The 22,837-nt window shown below is 38.0% G+C and overlaps 2 protein-coding genes across 2 annotated transcripts in view; one reads left to right on the plus strand and one right to left on the minus strand.

Moving 5' to 3' along the window:
- CNOT7 (CCR4-NOT transcription complex subunit 7) overlaps positions 1-917 on the minus strand; it is a 16,296-nt gene extending 15,379 nt beyond the window's left edge. Inside the window, exon 1 of the mRNA XM_029226326.1 lies at positions 695-917. The gene's annotated coding sequence lies outside the window, so the exon portion shown is untranslated. The remainder of the gene's footprint in view (positions 1-694) is intronic.
- Positions 918-962: 45 nt separating this feature from the next.
- Positions 963-22,837, plus strand: part of VPS37A (VPS37A subunit of ESCRT-I) — a 38,677-nt gene continuing 16,802 nt past the window's right edge. The window contains exons 1-4 of the mRNA XM_029226319.1: positions 963-1,371; positions 13,956-14,030; positions 15,927-16,041; positions 16,584-16,684. Coding sequence (XP_029082152.1) covers positions 1,247-1,371; positions 13,956-14,030; positions 15,927-16,041; positions 16,584-16,684 — 416 coding nt within the window. The 5' untranslated portion in view covers positions 963-1,246. The remainder of the gene's footprint in view (positions 1,372-13,955; positions 14,031-15,926; positions 16,042-16,583; positions 16,685-22,837) is intronic.

Genomic DNA, 22,837 nt, shown 5'->3' on the forward strand with positions numbered 1-22,837 from the left:
CACACACACACACACACACACACACACACACACACACACACACACACTGGAAAGATCCAGGGCCCCTTCCTTTATAACCCTCTTCACTAAACACAAACACACACAGTGGAAAGACCCTGTAGTTGAACATTGCTTTCCTCCACCTCTCTCTACTACAGTTCCAGAAGCCCCGAAGAGGCATCAGAGGCCCTCTCTTTACTGGAGGTAGCATCTCCGAACAGCTGGTTCCCAACGAAACGCGAGGACAGTACAGACACACATCTCCAAACAGCGGGTTCCCAACGAAACGCGAGGACAGTACAGACACACTCAAGTCACAGATAACTCTCTTCCCTGGCAGAAAGCCAGAGCGAAGGTGCTGATAACCATTGACCGGAGCCGGATGGGCTCCCAAGCACCGCTGCGTGAAGCAATACGAGAAGCTAAGGATCTAGGCCACCGCCCTCCACTCCCAATTTCCGCCCCACAGCATCGAAGCACCAGGTACAAAGCCTTCGCGTCATCACTCTGCGCCACCCCGTTGACATACCCCCCAGCCCCAGTTACCCTCCCCCCTCCACCCGCCGCCCAGCCCTTTCGTTAGCCAGCTGCACTCCAGCTGGCGCCATCGCGCACCCGCTTAGGTTCGTCATTCCCGCCCCCTTTCTACTTCTCCAACCCGCCCCTCCCCCCGCAAGTCTGTAGCAAGATCTACTTGTGTCGCTGAGCTCGAACTTCTCCTCCTCCTCCTCGCCATAGAGACAGCACCCAGCGGCGGCGGGGGTGGCGGCAACGACGGCGGCGGCGGCGGGTGCCCCATAGACACCTCTCGCACGGCAAGGGGGAAAGGGGAGCCGGAGCTGCGCCGCACCGCGCTGCGCCGTCGCTTCTCGCACGTCCGGGCGGGGGCGCCAGATGATGACGCGACACGCAGAGAGGGCGGGGCACGCAGGTGACGGAAGCTGGGGTGGTGGAGACCTGCGCGGTCAGGCGTCCTGACTGGCTGGTTGGGGCGTCAGGGCAGTGAAGGGAGGACTGCCGGTCCCGGGCGGCGAGTTCCCTGTCTCCAGCTGTCCGCAGACAGAGCATGCCCCCCTGACCCCGAGGACCCCCGGCCGGGTTTGCTTAGAGAAGACGCGTCTCCCCAGCACTTGGGCTGGGGCGTCCCTGCCCGCTCCTCCTCTGTCGCTGGGGAACCGCCGGGCTGAGCAGCTGGGAGAAGCAGGCCAGAGCCTTCTAGGGCCTCGGGCCCGGGGACCCGTGGAGGATGAGCTGGCTCTTTCCCCTGACCAAGAGCGCCTCCTCCTCCGCGGCTGGGTCCCCCGGTGGTCTCACCAGCCTCCAACAGCAGAAGCAGCGGCTGATCGAGTCCCTCCGGAACTCACACTCCAGGTGACTGGTCGCCGCCTCTCCGACAGGAAGAAAAAGTAGGGCGGGAGGGCGGGCTGGTCCTAACTACACTCGCAGCTCCTCAGGCCGACTCCCGCCAGCTGCCGCCTTTTGACCTACCTCCCTTCGTCCTGCCTCTCACGCTTGCTCTCCTATCCCTGACCTACGTTCAGGATTTTCTTCCGGGCCCTCCTTCCCTCCGTCCCGCCCCACCACTGCTCAGCTCCTCTAATTCCGATTTGCTCATCCCTCCTGACACAGCGCTGCTGACTGTAATCTGTCTCATAGTCTGTCTCCAGTATACCTTGCTTTGCCCGGCTTCCACACTGATCTTTCCCTTTGCCCACCTGTTTGCCGCGTTGGCAGAATTGTTAAAATTCTGTACTTGGGTAAAAAGAATCGTGAAGAGTGATCTCCAAGTTTCACAAATAGTGAACCATTTTTGAAAAAACCCCAAAACTGTTTCAACATTAAAGAGAAGGGAAGACGGTTTTCACCAGTGAGTTCTTCTCTGGGAGTGACATACTCAATCCTCTGAAGTCTCTAATAGAAGATTTACCCCGTTCTAACCACCTCCCCCCAGCTGGCAACTATCAGTCTCTGTTCATTTCTCACTTCGTTATTCTTGTTCCCACACTCGGGAATTGCCTTAGAGTCATCTCGATTGTTCTGTTGGCGTTGTATGAGTTGTTCATTTCTAGCGTGGTCAGATTAGAAATATTTTGCAATTCAAATTAATTCAACTGTTTTTATTGTAAACTGGTTTGCTGCAGCCCTTTATATTGCAAAAATCTGTGACCTCTAGTAGTTTTTAAAAATTAGAACTGCCTCTTTATATTATATGAATTATGCAAGTATATTTACTTGAGTGTCAGCACGTATTTTAATGTAAAGATGTCAACATCTTAGTAGACTTTTCATACATTTGAAATATATATATTCAGAGGTATTAAAATTGATTAATTCCTGTGGAAGGAACTTCTAGGAGCCATTTTATCTGTTACACTAAGGATTTTTTCCCAAGCAAGTTATAGTGTAGAATAGTTTTAAATTAGATATAGTGTTAAAAGAAAAAAATCACTGCAAAATGAGTTTGGCTAAAATGAGGCCTATTACTGATTGAACTTCAGGTGTTTCTTGGTTCTTTGTCTCAATTGTTCTGCTTGTTGAGAACTTTAGAAAGGTGAGAATTTGTGGTATTAAACAGGAAAGAATGGCATGGTATTTGATTTAATGGTGGCTTTCTTTTTGGAAAATTAAGTTCATAGAGTTCTTACAAGTCAGTCTTACTCCAAATAGTATTCTCTACTAACCTGTAAGAGCTACTCTTACAAAATATGCTTATGAAACAGGGTGACTCCTTTTTAACAAACAACGAAAGTTTGTCTCCTTAGAAGGCATCGCCTTGGAAGACTGTATACTATGCTAGTACTACTATTGCCAAAATACTTTTTAGAACCATACTTTTGGAATTAATTGCTTTTAATCCTTTAGTATATTCTGTTAGATATTCTCACTGCTGGCAAATTTTTATTCTTTGAGGTTGGAGTTGAATTTTTCAAATATTCCAAAGTCCCTTGCTGCTAAAGCTGGTAAATAAGGAAAGCGATTGATGTGAAATTTATTGTATATTTTTTTGGCCTTCAAATAAGGTGAGATTCTAAGGCAGGAATTGCTAATCTAAGGAGTTCTGCAATTGGCTTAAGAGGATCGGTAAATACTCTGAGTCAAATGCAGAAGGGATCTATTTTGTTATGTTTTGAGCCAGAAATTATGGACATAATCAGACATGTGATATTATCTACATATTTGTAATGTTTTATGAACAGCTAACTTTAAGTACTTGATTCATTTAAGTTCTTTTATAAAAATATTTGAAGTTTTTATTGAAATATTTCACATTTATAAACTATACTTGGATAATTCTGGTGACAGTTAAGGAGGTCATGTACTTCCATTTTTCAAAGAATGGTACAATCCCAGAAAAAATGTCTTCTACCTTTTCTTGTTAAGTCTTCCCTTTTAACTCATGACATACATTTTAAAACTAGCTGGTAAAAATGATGTATGTGTGCAGTATCTGAAAATATGTTGCTTGAGTAATCAAATTCAATACTACAACTTATGCTTAAAGATTTTTGTGTAAAAAGACACTGCGATTGGTTATTCTGAAGGTGCACTTTTTAAAAGTTCAAAGAATGTTTCGAACAGTATTTTAATGAATAATAGAAAACTTCCTCAGTTACGAGTATTAATATCTTGCATGCTGCCCACCTGCCTCACGTTTAATACTCCATCCCTTCTCCAAATATAGGGTCAGTAGCTCTTTCTTGGCCATGAAAGCGTCTGACTTCTTTTCGTCTCCTCAGTAACCTTTCCCACCCCCATTCTCACATCTACCTTCCAACTCCTTATAATTAAAAATAAATCCCACTTCAGGAAAGAGTCTCTTTAATTCCCTTTCTCTAATTAATGTAAGCTTCTTTTCAGTTACCTTAAGAAATTCCTACCTCCTCATCTTCCTCAGGCCTCTCCTAAAGGTTAGCTGAATTTTATGTGTATTTTTTCCTCATCTAAGTCTTATTGGTAAGGCAGGGCAAATGGGACACTGTCATAATGATGACCAAAAAAGTGTTTACCCAAAATATAATAACACATTTGTCTGCTATGAAAATGGAAACAAAGTTATGTAGATTACTAGGCTCAAGAATTTTATTCCACCTTCTAAATAACAGTCATCACAGTATTCAATTTACCACTAAAATTCCTGACTTTACAGGCAGGAGTAGAACTAATTCTGTTGTTTCTTTTACTTCCTAAAGAAGCTCACTCTAAGAGACACTGTTGATTTCCCATCTAAATCCATTTCTTCTGATTTCTTGGAAGAACATTATTTTTATATGGGTTCCTGGTCTGCGGGACCAATTATTTAATGGAGGCTGTGCTCTTTCAACCTGCTTAGGTAAATAGTAAATAATGATTGTTTACGCCAATGATGATGGTCTCATTCCCATTGCTAGTTATTGTGGAAACAAGACAGTTGACCTAATCTTAGTCAGTGGAGTGGTGGGTTGGAGAAGAGGTCTGCTGGGGAGCTGCTCAAAACATTTTCTTAGTAATAGTAGTGTCTAAGAGGAAATGCTTTGTGTTTTGGATATCGTTGTGTTACATGGGACATCTAGAACTGCTTGGATCATGAAGGAAGCAGACTGACTACTGAATGTGGTAGAGTAGAAAGATGGAAAGTCTATGATAATATTGTGATGCTGAATTAACCAGATCTGGAAACTTCCTTCCTCCGGACTTCTTGCTGTATAAGATTATATGATACATATACATTTGTATTATACATACAAATAACCCCTCACTGTTTAAGACGCTTCCGGCCTGGTTTTTCAATTATTAATACTTGCAGTTGAAACTGCCCCAAGTGATGCTCACTAATTCCAGTATTTAAAGATTCTTCGAACTGAAGCTAAGTATCTCCCTGCATTGACCCTGCAATCAGAAAATACTAAAATCTGATGGTAGCTCAACAGTTACTTTACCATCCTTACTATCCTGGTTTTTCCTCTCTCACAGTATCTACAGTTAATTAGCTTCTTTATTATTTTATTTCCTTAGCTCTGAAGGAACAACCTGGAGCTGTGTTTGTAAATGGTAATTGTTATCTGTAATTAACTATATAAATTCAAAATTATACAAATAGTACTCTTTCTTTGTTACCTTTTACTTAGGGAGATCAGCTCTCTCAAGTAAAGGACTTCTCCATTTTAATAATCAGTTATGTGGTAATTCTGGTGCTATTTTTATTTTATATTTCATCAGAAAATCTAATTTGGGATTTATTTTTATCAGACTTGCTTGCTTTTTCACTCTGGTGTGAGATGTTAGACAAAATGAATTTGAGGAACATAAATGCAAACAAGCAAAAATTATTGACATTGGGAAAAGCAACATGACTTAGGTGAAGTCTGAGTTCCAATTCCCATCTGTAGAATCAGGAATTGTGATTTTTATTCTGCAGGATTGTTGGTATTTAAGTAATATATATAAACATTTATTAGAGTATCTGACACGCAGTAAACAGGCAGCAGATGGTATTCCTTCTTCCCACTGCATAGAATCAGTGTGCCTGGAACCTTTGCCTCTTAGCCTACATGGATCTAGCCAGCTTATTGTTTATGAATTGCTCACAAGCTTACAGCTCACTTGCCTCTGGCAGGACTACTTCTGACTTTCCATTCAGAAAGCATGTCCATTCCAGAGAGTTCTTTTCTTCACAAATGAAATGTAAGATTTCATTTTGAAAGATTTTAGACAATACATGTAAAGAAACTAGAATGTTATTGGACACACAGTAAGTACTCTGTAAATGCCAATTATTTTATTTTTGTATCTTAAATATAATGGTGCCAACCTCATAGTTTTTAAAAATTGTTTTGAAATCTTCTTTTGTTGCCAGTCCTTGGATTTTCTCTCTGATTACCCAGATTCTTTTAAAAACCTTATAACATCTTTGGAGAGCCTGCTCTTGTATAATTTTCTACCCTATAGCTGTTAAGTTTAACCCCCTGTTCTCAGGTATAAAACTCATGGGTTTCTTAGTAAGCCTAGATTCCAAACCTTTCTTTCTGTAGTTTTTACTGTTAGCTCATAAGGACTCACATGCAAACTTGATAAGACAAAAAGTTTGTAATGAGAGGATATGTGTATATGTTTTAACCTGTCTAGTGTTGTATTTTTTAATAGATCTGTTGTCGACATAATTTGAGATTTTTCATTAAAATATCCAAATTTCCAACTTTTAAAAAATAGATTTTATTATTTAGAGCAGTTTTAGGTTTACAGAAAAGTTGAGCAGCACGTACAGAGATTTCCCATATAGCCTTTGCCCTCTCCAACTTTTCTTTTAAAATGGAAAGATCTGGGCTTCCCTGGTGGCGCAGTGGTTGAGAGTCCGCCTGCCGATGCAGGGGACACAGGTTCGTGCCCCGGTCCGGGAAGATCCCACATGCCGCGGAGCGGCTGGGCCCGTGAGCCATGGCCGCTGGGCCTGCGCGTCCGGAGCCTGTGCTCCGCAACGGGAGAGACCACAACAGTGAGAGCCCCGCGTACCGCAAAAAAAAAAAAAAAAAAAAAATGGAAAGATCTGGCAACAGTTCCCACATATCAGTGCTTGCTTTGAGCTTAAGAGTAGCTGTCCTATTTACTGGGCTGCTCTTCTCCATTTTACCAGTTTGCAGTCACACCCTTTTGTACTACAAGCAACTGCCTTCATTTCATGTACCTTTCTAACTCTTAAAGGTATTTGAGAGTAAAATTTTCTTGGGGAAGAAAATCACCTTGACTTGTTGCAATAAAAAATTCTATAAGAATCTGCTGTGCCTTAGCCTATTGAAGCTACAGAAACCTACAAAATGTCAATATTTTGACTCTATAAATTTGAACTCTTATAGTGAACTTAAAAGTTATGTATATCAAACAATCCCATAATTAAGTGAATTTTAATTTGATACATTAAATCATATAGTCTATAACCAGTGATTAAACGTTATAATTTCAGAGTATATGACACAATAAAGCATGTTACCATTTAAAAATTTTCCTAAATAGATGGTAACACTCAAGTGCTATTTTTCCTATAGTAGTATCAGTCCATACCTGCTTTTTAAAAAAAGTTACCACACAGGTCGTCATTTCTCCATTGCCAGTTGAATCCAACCACATCTACTCCTCCCCTCCTACCTCTGAACTCCTTCCAAGCTGTCTCTACTGCCTGCTCACCTAAGCCAAAAACCTGGTCATCCTGTTTTCACTTGGTCATCCCTGCTACCACTGGATTGTAACTATTCTCTCTGCCTGCAGTCTTCTTCCCTTACTTTTTTCTTCCACATGGGTGCCAGAGTCATCTTTTTAAAATTTGAATTTGACCATGTTATTCCTTTCAGTAGCTTCCTAACTCTTGCCAGCCTCCTTAGCTTAAAGCCTGGTTGTCACAGAAGGTGGTGATGTGACTGATGGAAACATGTCAGCAGACACAATGTAAAGTTTCTTTAGGGGAAAGGATATGGACACTCTTAGAGTTATTATTTCCTACTGAAGCTTTCCTAATTGTGTTTCCTCTTGTCTAGAATGTACACTTCATTTCCCCGATTCTCTTTCCTAAGGTTAACTCTTACTTGACTTTTTTTTTTTTTTTTTTTTTTTTTTTTGCGGTACGCGGGCCTCTCACTGTTGTGGCCTCTTGCATTGTGGGCTCCGGATGCGCAGGCTCAGCGGCCATGGCTCACGGGCCTAGCTGTGCGGCATGTGGGATCTTCCCGGACCGGGGCACGAACCCGTGTCCCCTGCATCGGCAGGCGGACTCTCAACCACTGCGCCACCAGGGAAGCCCCTTACTTGACTATTAAATGTAGCTCAGATACTGTTTTTTAATCTGAATACCCATCCATCCCTGTTTAGGTTAGGTTGTTTCCTCTGTGTTCCTATAGCTCTGTGCACATCTCTGTCATGATCCAGTGTCTTCTACAGAACACTGTTCAAAAACTACTGTAAAATAAGTGGTCCGTGTCAAACAGATATAGAAAACAAAATCGAGTACTCTAGAATTTCTAAAAGCCTTTAATATGCTAAAGTGCATCAATATTCTCCAAGAGAAGGATACAGTATGAAGCATCTTCCAAGCAGAGCACTGAACCATCTATTTGAGCTATTTAGCTATTTATTTTAAATTTCCAGTTTCTTAATTATTCATTTTCATATCAACGTGTGTGTGTGTGTGAGTGAGAGTGAGAGAGAGAGAGAGAGAGAGAATGCAAATGTTAATAAGGAAGAACCTTTGTATTCTATTACAAGTTAATTACTAAAGGGATGTTGCCTATTAGCTTCAATTATACATCATGGCCCATATCTGGGAGCCCTGCCTCCCAGGTAAAGAGCATTAAGTTAAAATACCTTTGTTTAGCTCCTGAGCAGGCCCACCTGTGAATGACTGAAGGGAGGAAGAAATTAACACATCCCCTCGGGAGGCTGACTGGAAACAGGAAATGTTTGGCCTTACTCCCTCCCCTTTTAGTATAAAAGAAGCCCGAATTCTGACTCAGGCTCGATGGTTCTTTGGGGGCACGAGTCTACCATCTTCTTCATCTGCTGGTCTTCCAAATGAAGTCGCTATTCCTTACCCCAACAACTCGTCTCTCGATATATTGGCTTGTCGTGCAGTGAGGAGCTCGAGCTTGGACTCGGTAACACAAGGGCTATTTTCTTTTGTTCCTCTGAGGGTATTATACAAATTGATAGTCTTCTGTTTGCTCATTTAACTCTGTTTCCTTGAAGTTTTGTGTTTGGGGCTTGTTGAGTTCGGTGCACGCTTTGCGTGGTTTTGTTTTGTTCAAACCTTTTCTGTATTTGAGATTCCTGGTTGACTTGTTTGTAGATATTTAATTCTGTTTATCATACCCTGCCTCAGGTGATAGGTGAAAAAGAATGACTCTCTTTGTTATGGGCCAAGCTGTTAGCTGTCTTTTGGAAATGGAGGCTTCCTGGGAGTCAGCAGCTTCCTAAGGCACTGCTACCTTAGAGGCTACATCCCCGTGTTGTTCAGGGGGCAAATATTACTGCTGTCCTCTGGTTGGAACAAGCGGGGCACCAGGAGAGTGCTCTAGCTTCCTGCTGGTCCACGTGTCCCCGCACTGTCTACCCTGAGAGGCGCTCCTGCCCCTACCCTCCACACTCTGGTTTGCGTTGAATCGGTTCAAGGGCTTGGAGGACCTTCAGACTGCTCCTACTTTGCTTTGGTCTTATGTTTTGGGTCGTCATTAGTTCCTGTATTTATTTTCTTTATTTTTTTTAACGCTGATCTTTTCCTTAAATTTAATCCCATCTTTTTTTATCTTTCTAAGATTCCTCAAAACTTCTTGTCAGTTTATGGTACTATTTGCTTTCCAGCACTGTTACAGATTTGCTTTTTAAAAGTCAGTTTCGATATTTCTTGGAGAAAATGGGATGGGAAAGGGAAATTGTCTAACCTTCATCTACTGTCTTGAAGCGTCTAAACCCTTTATTGGAAAGGATCACTTAAAAACCCTCCCTTGAGCTACCCAACACTGCCAGAGATGCATGAAATCAGTATCTTGAATTGCTCTTTTTCAGTCACTTGATGTGCTGTGTGCCCCATCAGAGCAAAGGCCACACTATTTCCATTTCCATGGAAGATGTTGGATATATGGTAGCTGTTCAGTTGAACCTAGTCTTAGTTACAAAATACAAGTTTACACAAAATACTAAGTAAGGAGATAAATGATTGTTCTATAAAAGGAATCTTTTAACCATAACTAGTGCCTCTCTTGCATTTCAAGATCTGCTTGTTTACAGTTTTAGGGACTATTAAAGAAATGTGGATGCCAGTTAGTGACACATGCTGACAAAGTTTTCTGTTGTTGCAGCTTTCTTTAGTCCCGAACAGATCCAGAGCCACTGAAGTAAAGCCATAGTAATTCACTGCTCTCAGAGAACCTAGGAAATAAAATTATTAATGGAAGGCTATTTAAATTTTCTCTGGTGTGATTACAGTATTACTTCAAAGTGTGTGTGTTTACATCCAAAGAGTACTTACCTGTCAGCATAAAGATATGGCTATATGACTGTAAGAATGTTTATCAAAGTATGGTTTATAGTAGTAAAATTGGAAACAATCTAAATATTGATGCCAAAAACTCAGCCTCTGTGCACCAGTGCCAAATCAAATCTCGGAGACAGAGTTTTGGAAGAAGTAGAAAAGAATAGCTCCATTGCTTTGCCAGGCAAATGGGCACACAACAGGCTCGTGCCCTGAGAAACTGTGTCCCAGCCTGGGAGCATTTGGTGAGTTTTATAGCAGTGGTTCAAGGGCGGAGTTGCTAATAAGGATCAGGGTGTGTGTAGGGCCTGCACTCCTTTAATTTGGCCTCAGGTGGTCTCCTCCCTTGTCTCTGCATCCCCTCCCTTCCCTGATTAGCAGCTGTTCGAATCTGCCCTTTAGAATTCAGGGAAGGTAATGGAGGCTGGAGTGTATTCAGTGTATTCCCTACAAACAAGAAACGGAGGACACAGAAAAGCTTCCATGCCCAGGAGCCCCACAGGGTCCTGCTCAGTTTCAATATCTAATAGTATGGAGTAGTTTAAACAATATACTAGAACTTTATACAGCCATTTAAAAATATTGTAAAATAACATTTGCTGATTTGGAAAAATAATTTTTTTTCTAATGAGAATGAATTATTTTTGGAATAACTTTTTTAAAGTTATTTGAAAATAGCAAAAACTTCAAAATAAATTTGTGGTAAAGATTCAGGGAATGATTCTTGTTTTAATTAAGTAGGACAAATACCTGCCGTCTAACACAGCTAGTGTAGAGGAGGAAAAGGCTTTCCTTGATGCTCTTAGGGTCCCTGGCTGGGTCTGAAAATTAAACTGACAAAGACAGATTAACAGGAGAAAAGCATAGAAATTTAATTAATGTGAGTTTTACATATCAGGGGGCCTTCAAAAGGAAATGAAGACCCAAAGAAACAGACCTGAGTATTTTATGCTGGGTTTGATGAAGAGTGGACAGTTGTGGAGGAATATGATGGGTTAAGGGGTATGAGGCACATCTTAGAGATATTGCGGGTTCAGTGCCAGACCACCTCAGTAAAGCAAATATTGCAGTAAAGCATGTCACATGAATTTTTTGGTTTCCCAGTGCATATAAAAGTTATGTTTACACTATACTGTAGTCTATTAAGTGTGCAATAGCATTATATCTAAAAAACAATGTATATATTTTAATTAAAAATATTTTATTGCTAAAAAATGCTGTTATCTGAGCTTTCAGCAAGTTGCAGTCTTTCTGCTGGTGAAGGGTTTAAAATATTGCAAGAATTACCAGTATGTGACACACAAACATGAAGCGAGCAAATGATACTGGAAGAATGGCACCAATAGACTTTCCCTATGCAGGATTGCCACCATCCTTGAATTTGTAAAAAAAAAAAAAAAAAAGGGAAAAGAAAAGGCAATATCTATGAAGCACAATAAAGTGAAGTATGCTTGTAATTGTAGTAAATGGGGCAGGGGGCATGTGGTTGCAGGGTACAATGATGACATAGCAAGGCCGGTTTGTTAGGATTCTTCTTGGTGTCCCTATGTCTTCTGAGATAAGGATGCTCCTTTCCTCTTGGCATGGGGAGGGCACCTCTTAATGAGGTTTTATGACCTGTTTCAGGGAAGAAGGGTGAGGGGAGAAGGTCAGAGTAACCTTCCTGTTTCTGCTATTTTCTCATACTCCTTCAGCTTAAAATATTCAAGGTGCCAAGGTGCCACATTTAGGGGTAGCGTGTCCTGAACCCCATCAATTGCCATGATTAACCTGTTGTTTTGGAATTTGTTAATGACGGTTTAGCTCTCATTAATGTTACAAATATTACCTTTAGTTATTTTTGATACCTCATTTGTGGAGGAAACTTGTCAAAAATTTTAATAAATGTCAAGAACATAATTATGGGAACAGTGAATTGAACACTTCTAGCCAATGATTTAAGTAAAAATCATCTTAATCAAATTCACTTTGTTTTCTATAAAAATACAGTGTCTGAAAAAATGAGTTAAAACTTTAGTATTACAAATTTAGGCTCCAATTTAGATGTGTGTTCTAAATGCTTATTTAATAATAGCTAACATATATTGAACAATTATTATGGTATTATGTGGGGAGGGCTTTGCATGCATTATCTCACTTAATCTAACAGTTCTTTTAGGTAGATGGGTATTTTTAACATCTGCATTTACCATTTGAGAGATAAGGCTTAGACAGATTAAATAAGTTGTCCATGATCACACAAGTGAATGGTAGAGGATTTGATCCTAGGAAGCTTAGATTAAGAGGTTGTGCTCTTAATCACTAAGATGCTCCACTTGGCTTTGAACTGGTGGATGCTTCTGTGATCAGTATTCCCTTAAAGCATTGGACACCTTAGGGTCCTAAGATAACGAAGAGGAATAAAAAACTTAAGTCATTTTATTGATTACATAATGTTTATACAGCTGAGAAGGCTGTTGGTATCCTAGTCCAAACGTGATCCCCAAAGAGACACTTTCATAAAAATTGTGTTAGTCCTAATATTGAATATCTTCGTGAGTCTTTTCTCAACCATTTCTTCTCTTCAGTCATAACCTCATTCCATGGGATGTCAGAGTAGACATCTATGATTTCTCCATAACTCCATCCCAACACTTTTGAACCTTTCAAGCTACCTAAAATTTACATATTTGAGAGGCTAGATTTTTATCAGAAGGCAAAAAAAAGTCATAGTCCAAAAAAGAAAATGAGGAAAATAAGAGGTTTTCTAAAGCTACTAATTGAAGCAACCAAAAGAAAAGTAAATTACGTAATTGCTAGATCTTTCAAAGGTATTTATGCTTGAAAAAGTTTCATGTCTGTTTGGATATTAGGCTTCCTTTCAGCGTTAACTCATTAATACTACTTAACATTTTTCCCTTTGGAAAGATTATGAATGTTGGTTAGCATTCCAAGTGATCCCCCAAAAGATTTGGTTGGTAGATTATAACTAATAATTGCATGCCTGCAATTAAAAATAAAATAAAATTCTGAATGTAGAACGTTAAAGTATATGGGATTTATACTAGTTGGCATTTATATTCAGCTGCTAGTAACAAAGACTCCCAAAATAGTAACTTAAACGTGATAAAAGTTTCTTTTTCTCTACATACAAGAAATTCAGTTTGACAATTCCATAGCCATCAAGGACCCAAGCTACATCTTCCTGCTGAGCTCTCCCTAGTGTATGGCTCCCGTTCTCAGGGTCACTCCTGGTCCAGTATGGCTGTTAGAAGTTCAGCTATCAGGGCCAGGCTGGAAGGGAAAATGGACTCATACCAGTTTTTTTGTTCCCTTTTAAGATGCTTTCCTGGAAATTCCACCTCACAACTTTTCTATGTTTTATCGACTGGAACTTAAGTCTACAGCAACAACTTGCTGCAAGAAAAGTTAGAACATTGCTACTCAGAATAAAATCAGGCTTCTCTTATTTAGGAAGAAGGGGAATATTTGGTTTCGGAAAGCAGCCAGCGGTCTCTATCATAAGACTGTAGGAGACATCTCATCCAGACTTCTAAGTTTAAGCTCTTAAGGCCCAGGCTTCCCCAGCTATCTATACTGCTGGGCAATAGCAGAATTATAATCAGAACCCAGATGTCTTGCTGACTTGTTCTAACTAGAGGGCTCACAATTGCTTCTCCTGAGGATGAATTAGATAAAGTGATAGTAAATCGATCTAGCACTAATATAAGAGTTTTTTTTGTCTCTTTACCTCACCATCTAACTCCCCCTCTCAGCAACGACCCCGCCCATATCTCAGAATAGTATTGCCTGCTTATTTGATAAACATGATCATTTTCCCCTCAAAATACAAGTTATATTGGCCATCTAAATTCTATTATTAAAATAAAGTAGTTTTAGTAGACTCTAAAAATATTTAACATTTGTTTTTAACATTAATGGTTTTTATAACTTTAGATAAATTTTTTTCTCAAATTTTCTCCTACAGTATAGCTGAAATACAGAAAGATGTGGAATACAGGTTGCCATTCACCGTAAACAACCTGACAATTAACATTAATATGTGAGTAGAATTGTATCCTATTTTTTCATGTAATATGACTTTAAAATCTTTTTATTATTTTCTTAGCTATTTTTAGAAGTAAACTGTTTAAAAGTGAATTTATTCCCTTTCTAGTATTTATCTCCCTCTCTAGGAACTATAGTTTATTAAACTTAAAATTTTGTAAAATAAAAGATTTTTTAAGTCATCATTGTAATAGATATTGCTGTAAGAAACTGTAAAAGAGGAAATGTAATAAAAAGACGTAATCGTTTTTATTGTTTTGCACTAAAGTCTAAGCTGGAGGTAGACTGAAAGAGTAAGAATGATAATGACAAACACTCAAAGGGATCATGTGTGGAAAACCATTAGAGATATAGACACTTTTACATCAGAAATAAGTGAAAATATTCTAGTTTTCGGCAACAGATAAACTACGTCAACCAGAAAGTTCAAGACTGAATTTGATCTGCTAATTATTTTTAAAGAAAAAAATTAAAAGTTGAAAATGTAATCATGAGGTTATTAAGTTATAAAGAGGAAAGGTTGGACAAAGTGATTGCTGAAGTACTCATTTAGCCTTAAGTGCAGTTATTAGTCTTTAGCATGAAAGAATTAAGTTATTACCTCAGATTGCATCAGGTGGCTAGCCACTAGAGTGAGTGTTTGGGTGAGGTAAAAAGGCATTTAACTTGAAGATAGGAACCATACTTGTTCATCTTCCTATCCTTATTGCCTAGCATGGTGCCTGCACATAGGAGGCCTTGTTAAATCCTAGTTGAATGAATGGATTAAAGCATGACTATATAACAGTGACAACTATTATGCTGTGTTATCTTGATATATGGGAGTTTCTGAATCATCACAGCAGCCCTGCAAATTGGAACAAATAGGTAGTGAATAGTGTAGTGGGGAGAGAAACTCAGATTGGTTGGGGTCCAAAGGCCATACATTGCCTTTTTTTACCAAACTAGTTTAACATCTTCAACTATATAAATGAAGTAGTTTTATCTCTCATCACATGCCTTAGGTAGAGCTAAGTAGGAGAAGCCAACAAGGACCCAGTTTTCTTCTTGACAGTGTTGCCAACACATAGTTTTCTGAGCCAGAAGGGGAACAGAGTGGCAGTTTAAAGGGACATACTGGTCTGAGTTTTTAGAGATTTGGAAAACGGTTCCATGTCCAGTAAACTCTCATTTTTAAAGACTTTACTCCCTAATTTTAAATTTGTAGTAGCTCAAAAAAGGTTAAGGTTTTTACTCTTTATTTTTTGTATTGAGAATTTACTGTTATTTACTTGAAACCATGTGATTGACTTCAAAGTTGGGAGAGATATGTTAATTGAGACATTTAGAAGAGAGCCCTATAGAAGCAAGGCATGATGATAGCTACACTGTTCCAATCCTAGCACTTCCCATTTTATCCACTCAGCTCTTTAAAAAACTCAGCATATAATGAAATAATTGTTGGCAGTATTTCAAAAGTAGGAAAGCCATAAGAAAAGTATATGGCCAGAACCTGTGGTCCACTAAATAGCCAGACTGGGTTAAATTAGGGTTCACCTGATAAAAATGCCTGGTCTAATTTTAGCTGAGATTTTGGATAGTTTGGTGTATTGTGTTTGAAAGCAATTAATTGGCGTGGTGTGAAGAATAGTCTATAATTCACGGTATCCTTATTCCACATTAAGAAGGTTTTACTATACTGAATTACTTTATAGTCTTGTTGCCAAAGTGTATCTTTTTGTATACTTTCAATCAACTCAACAACCATAGTAGAGCACTAATTACTGAGTAATCCAAATGAAAGTACGAAAATTTTATTTGCTTTTAAGTAATTTTGTTTTAGGATTATGACCGTATAATATCACATTTGTTGTCTTTGTTTTTGTTTTTTAATCTGTTCTACCTTTACCAGATTGCTTCCTCCACAATTTCCTCAGGAAAAACCAGTGATCAGTGTTTATCCACCAATACGACATCACTTAGTGGATAAACAAGGAGTGTATGTTACCTCTCCATTAGTAAACAATGTATGTATATGGTATAATTTATTTCAAAAATGTTCACTGTATTTAATAGATAATCCTGATTTGAACATTATTTGTTTTTCAGTGGTGAGGACCTGTTGATGTTAAGAACTTTGGTTCATAGTAGATCTTTTATAGTGGTTAGGAAGGGATAAAATTCAAATATGCCTTAAATTTCTTAGGATATATATACATATATATGTATATATATGATTGATTAATGTGAAGGATGGTAACTTAAATGTACTCAGTATTTACCTTTGAACCTTCAAATTATTGTCAATAGTGAAATGTGGAAATATTTCAGCTCCATTATTGACTAAATAAACTTTTAACCTCATTTATGGTATTGATTCTATAAGAAAATATTGTAAGTTGTGGATTGCTGATACGTTCAATTGACATAATATCCTTTGCTTTTCATTTAATTCTTGACTTGCAAAAGTGGATTTAAGATTGAGTTTTACAGTTAAATTATCCTAATGAGACTTTATAATCTTTTTCTGAAGATGAATTTGATCACCGTGTATTACTGTTACTTTTAGTTTACAATGCACTCAGATCTTGGGAAAATTATTCAGAGTCTGTTGGATGAGTTTTGGAAGAATCCTCCAGCTTTAGCTCCTGCTTCAACAGCATTCCCATAGTAAGTATGTTTATATCGAAAGAGTTTGTATATACATTTATTTACTTTTGATCTAAGTAATCAAAATATAGTTTAAAAATTCAAATAATGTTAAAAGGCAATCCTCTGTTTTCCACATCCCCACCTTCACACACAGATACATTCATACTTTTCAGAGGCAACTGTGTTTTTCTTTTTTAAGCTGCTTCTCTAATGTTTACCTTCATCTTTCTGAATAATGTATACATACTGCTATCTCTTGATTCTTTCATTTTAGATACTATCTATTGACTTCCTATTATGGATAGATGAGGATTTTACTTATCTTTCACAAACCTTCCTTTTCCCTCATCCTCTGAGAAATTTTTGATTTTTACTTCAACTCATGTTTGGTACTTTCATTACATTGACTCTCTGAATATTCCTTGCTGCTGAGCCTCGTACTTTATAATGATTATATTTCCCTGATGGTATAACTTTTTACTTTTCTCTGGAGTTAATAATTACTCCATTTTTCCATTGGTTTTATTTTCTTTGATCTTTTAAATTTTCCACATCTTTTAGCAGCTCTGAAAAATACCTTTCAAATCATTTTTTCACATCATCAAACCTGTCAGGTAATCTCTAGGTTCTGGTATTTTCTCTTTGCAGACATTGCTCCATTTTCCCCCTCCATTCTGAATTAGTTACTCTACAACTGCTATAAAGCTGTCATCCTGGGATTTCCCTTTCCCACTCTCCTGTGTTGGATTCTCCTTTTCCTGCATCCTAAGTTTTTTTCTTTCTCAGGCTATTTCCTAGTTTCTTGCATTACTGCCTCCCTATAGCTTCCTAAGTAACGGCATGTTCCAGTTACTAAGGATGAATAACAATTATCCTAAAACTTGTGGTTAAAATAATGACAACATTTATTTTCCTTGTGAATCTGCAATTTGGTTAGGGACTAATAGAGCTTGTTTGTGCTCCACCTTCTGCATCAGCTGGCATGGCTTAAAACAATGAACACATTTATTTTGCTCACTGATCTTTAATTCAGGAACGGTTCATCAGGGAAAGCTCTTGTCTGCTCTACTCATCATCAGTGGGCTCTCATCAGAGGCCTTACCTGGGGAAGTCAACTAGAATACCTAGATGCAGCCTGGGCTTCCTCACATCATAATGGCTGGGCTCCTGGGGTAAACATCCTGAACGAGTTATGAGAAAGTCATATTCACCTTCTCTGACATAGCTACTGAAGTCATTCAGTTTGTTCTGCTTCATTCTGCTTCTGCTTCATTCAGTTTGTTGAGGCAATCAAGAAGTTCTGATCAGATTCAAGGGGAAGAAAACAGGCTCTTCCTCTTCATGGTGGAGTGGCAAGGTTCTAGAAGAGTATATGGGACCAGAAATAGTGCTGTGGCCACGTTTGGAAAATACAGTATGCCACAAGGTGCTTGGAAGAATAATTTTGAGACTTTTTTTTTTTTTTTTTTTACCTGCAAATGTCTTTAATATACCCTCACACTTAAAAGTTGGTAGAGTTCAAATTCTATGTTGAAGTGGTTTTCCACTGAGAATTTTGAAGGCATTCCTCTATTGTCTATACATAGGCTTCTGTTGCCAAGATGTCCAGTGCCATTTTGATTTCTATCCTTTGTAATGTTTTTTTCTTTTTTTAATTTATTTTATTTATTTATTTTTGGCTGCGTTGGGTCTTCATTGCTGCACGCAGGCTTTCTCTAGTTGCGGTGAGCGGGGGTTACTCTTCATTGCAGTGCGCGGGTTTCTCATTGCAGTGGCTTCTCTTGTTGCGGAGCACGGGCTCTAGGCGCACGGGCTTCAGTAGTTGTGGTGCATGGGCTCAGTTGTGGCTCACAGGCTCTAGAGTGCAGGCTCAGTAGTTGTGGAGCACGGGCTTAGTTGCTCCACGGCATGTGGGCTCTTCCCGGACCAGGGCTTGAACTCGTGTCCCCTGTCTGCATTGGCAGGCAGATTCTTAACCACTGTGCCACAGGGAAGTCCCTGATCCTTTGTAACTTTTTATATCAGATATTCTGAAATTGCATGATGATACAACTTCATACAATCTTTACTTCCTTTTCCTGTAATATCTCTTGGCTTAATTACCCAGTTCTTCTACTTAATTTCCAAGAACTTTTTCTTGTTCAGAAGTCAGGTGGCATCTTTAACACTGCCTGGAAATCAGCTTAGGCTAGATTATCCCATTCATTGGGTGTATCAGCCCCAGCCATCATCTTTGCCCTCCTGTGTCTTTGTCCTGGAGTCATAAACCTCACTGATATTCTTTATCTAAAAACTGTATTTCCTATCTTCTGTCAGGAAAGAGTTAAATATACCTCATTCACCTTATTTGAAGATATAAGCCAACAACTGTGATACAGTACACATTGTTAAAAAGCAAGTTTGATACATTTCTTAGATTATTTTATAGGTTGTACCCGCTACTGAGATTAAAATAAAGCTGACTGGTTCCAAATTAGTAAGACTATTTCAAGGATAGTACAAATATTCCCTCACATTGAACATATTCTTTCTAAATAACTTATGTTATATTTACATACCTGCTAATAATATACCTTTACATAAAACTAAAGCTTTAAGATAAAGGTGAGCCATACTTTGAAATAAACAAACTTTTTAGAGAACTTTTTTAAACTTAATTTTTTCAATCATATATTCACTTGGCTCAAAAATTTTAAAACTGTAAAAGGGTATGGGGTGAAAAGTCTCCTTCCACCTTTTCCCTTGCAGTTTACTTTTTCTTCTTATTGGTATCCAGAGTTTTTCATTTGGGTGCATATGTATAGAATTTCTGAGATATTTTATGCATATACAAGGAAATATGTACACATAGTATTATTCCCTCTTTTTTCATACAAATGGTAGCAAACTATTCCCTTGCCCTTTTTTTTTTTCTCCCCTCACTAAATGGTATAGTTCAGAGAGCTTTCCATGTTGGTTACTAAAGCACTTCCTCATTCTTTATGACCACAAAGTACTTGTTTTATGGATATAGCATAAGTTAACAAAACTCCTATTAATGGACATTTTTGTTGTTTCCAATCTTTCCTGAAAGGCCCATCCTTCTTTGCCCTCAGTGATGCAGTGAATAACATTAAAAGTAATATTTTACCCAAGTGTAATTTTATTTGTTAGATACAGTCTCAAAGTGGTAGACATGTTTGTAATTTTGACTAATACTGCAGGATTGCCCTACAGAGTAAGTTGTACCAATTTCTACTCCTGTACGCAATGCTTATTCCCTTTGCTGACATAGTAAATTATCAAAGTGGATCTTCGCTAATTTATAAGCAGAAAATGTGTTAGTATAACTTTATTTGTATTTATCTTACAGTGAAGTTGACAGTTTTTTCCTATGATTTAGAGATTTTTTTTCCTTTCCTTGAACCTGTGTATTCTGTCCTATTCTCCATTTTGCTATTGGGTTGTTAGTCTTTTATTAATTTGGAGAAATTCTTTATATATTAGAGAAATTATCCATTTTCCTATGACATGTTTCAGATGTTTTCCCCCAATTTCTTATTTGTCTTTATTTATAATGGACTTTGTCATGTAGAGGGTTTTTTTGTTGTTGTTTTGTTGTGTTTTGTTTTTTATGTCATGGGATTTATCATTATTTTGTCTTATGACTTTTGAATTTGGGATCACAGAAAGTCCTTTACCACCCCAATTTTTTTTTTTTTTAAATTATTAAGGTTTTCTAATGTGTTTTGCTATATGGCAGGGTTAATCTCTCTTTACCCTCATTTTTCAGGTACTTTTCTCTATATTCTTATTTATTTTTCCATATTAGCTTTAGTATTATAATTTCAAAATCTGTGATAAATGTTTTCTTCCAACACAATTCCAATTTATGTTAACTTATTATGTCATGAAATATGACATTAAATTATGTCATGAAACAATAGCACTCCCGTTTAAAAAAATTGTTTAAGCTTGATATATTATGGAACATTTCAGTACTCTGATACCCGTTTTTTTTTTCCAACACCACCAAGTAATTCTCCAGTTCTCACCAGACACTGACTGTTTCCTATGAATTTAACTTAATTCTGATGCTATCCACCGGGAGATGGCGTCAGATCCCACAGATTAGGGGCTCAGTCTCACAGGCTGCTCCATTTCACATACCAATTGAAAATGTATAGTTACCTGTGCTATAAATCACAGGTTCCCATGACCTCCACCTCAGGTTTGAGTAATTTGTTAAGTGGCTCATGGAACTCCAAAATAAATTTACTTATGTTTACTAGTTGATTATAAAGGATATTATAAAGGATACAGATGAATAGCCAGATGAAAGAGGTACATAGGGCAGGGCAAGGTCTAGGAGAGCCGCAAGCACAGGAGCTTTTGTCCCCATGAACTGGGGTGCACCACCCTCCTACCATATGGATACATTCATCAACAAGAAGCTTGTCAAATCTTATTGTTCAAGGGTTTTTTAGAGCTTATTCAGCAGCCCCCGTCTTCCCTGAGATCGATGGGTGGGGCTGAAAGTTCCAACTCTCTGTCAGTTGGTCTTTTTGGTGACCAACCCCGTCCTCAGACTATATAGGGACTCAGCCTAAGTCACCTCATTAGCATAAACTCAGATGTTACAAATAACAAACAAGGGTCCTATCATTTAGAAACTTACCAGGATTTTAGGAGCACTTTGTCTAGAACCTGGTCAAAGACAAATATGCTTCTTATTATACCACAAATACAAAGTAAAGTATTTAGTATTCTGTTTTTTTAAAAAGTCTTTTAATCTTTTATACAAGAGTGACTGACCCATTTAAACTTAACTATATTAATTTAAGTATTGGTATTTAGATAATTCTCATCTGCATTTCGGCCTAAATTACACTAATTATTTTAGAGTGTGGTTCTCTTTGAACTGCTCTAAAAGAAAAAAAAAGTTAAATGTAAAATATCTTTTTTAGGTATAATTGACATGTAACGTGTACAACAGAATGATTCAATAGTAATTTATATTACAAAACGATCACGATAAGTCCAGTTAACACCCATCGCCGTACATAGTTACAAAATTTTTTCTTGTGATGAGAATGTTTAAGATTTACTCTTAGCAGCTTTCAAATATGTAGTATAGTATTATTAACCATAATGATGCTGTATATTACCTCCCCATGACTTATTTATTTTATAACTGAAAGTCTGTACCTTTTGACCATGTTCACACATTTTGCCTACTGCTGCCCATCACCTGCCTCTGGCAAACACCAATCTCTTTTCTGTATTTATGAGCTCAGTGTTTTTTGTTTTTGTTTTTCGTTTTTAAATTCTACACATAAATGAGAGCATATGGTATTTGCCTTTCTCTGTCTGACATATTTCACATAGCATAATACCCTCAGGGTACATCCATATTGTTTTGAATGGCAAGATTTTCTTTGTTTTTATGGCTGAATAATATTTCGGTGTATATATACACCACCTTTTCTTTAATCATCTACTGATGGACACTAGGTTGTTTCCATCTCTCGTCTATTGTAAATAATGCTGCAATGAACATAGGGGAGCAGACATCTTTTCGAGTTAGTGTCTTCATTTTCTTCACATAAATACCCGGAAGTGGAATTGCTGGATCATATGGTAGTTCTATTTTGAGGAGCCTCCATCCTGTTTTCCATAGTGGCTATACCAATTTACATTTCTACCAGCAGTGTACAAGCATTCACTTTTCTCCATAGTCTCACCAATGCTTGTTATTTCTTATCTTTTTGATAATAGTCATTCCAACAAGTTTGATAGTTAGTAATCTAATTATCAAAGAATTAGCATCTTTTCTTGTACCTGTTGGCCATCTGTATGTCTTCTTTGGAAAAGTATCTATTCAGATTCCCATTTTTAAATCAGATTATTTGTTTTTTTGCTGTTGAGTTGTATGGGTTCTTTATATATTTTGGATATTAATCCCTTGTCAGATAGATGGTTTGCAAATATTTTCTCCCATTGGTAGGTTACCTTTTCATTTTGTTGATGGTTTCCTTTGCTGTGCAGAAGCTTTTTAGTTTGATGTAGTCCCATTTGTTTAGTTTTGTAAGTGAGGTATTAAAGTCCCCTATTTTTTTTTAAAATAAATGTATGTATGTATTTATTTCTGGCCACATTGGGTCTTTGTTGCAGTGTGTGGGCTTCTCATTG

Source organism: Monodon monoceros, unplaced genomic scaffold (assembly GCF_005190385.1).
Source record: "Monodon monoceros isolate NGI ecotype Baffin Bay Population unplaced genomic scaffold, NGI_Narwhal_1 Super_Scaffold_17, whole genome shotgun sequence".
In the NCBI taxonomy this organism is placed as follows: Eukaryota; Metazoa; Chordata; class Mammalia; order Artiodactyla; family Monodontidae; genus Monodon; species Monodon monoceros.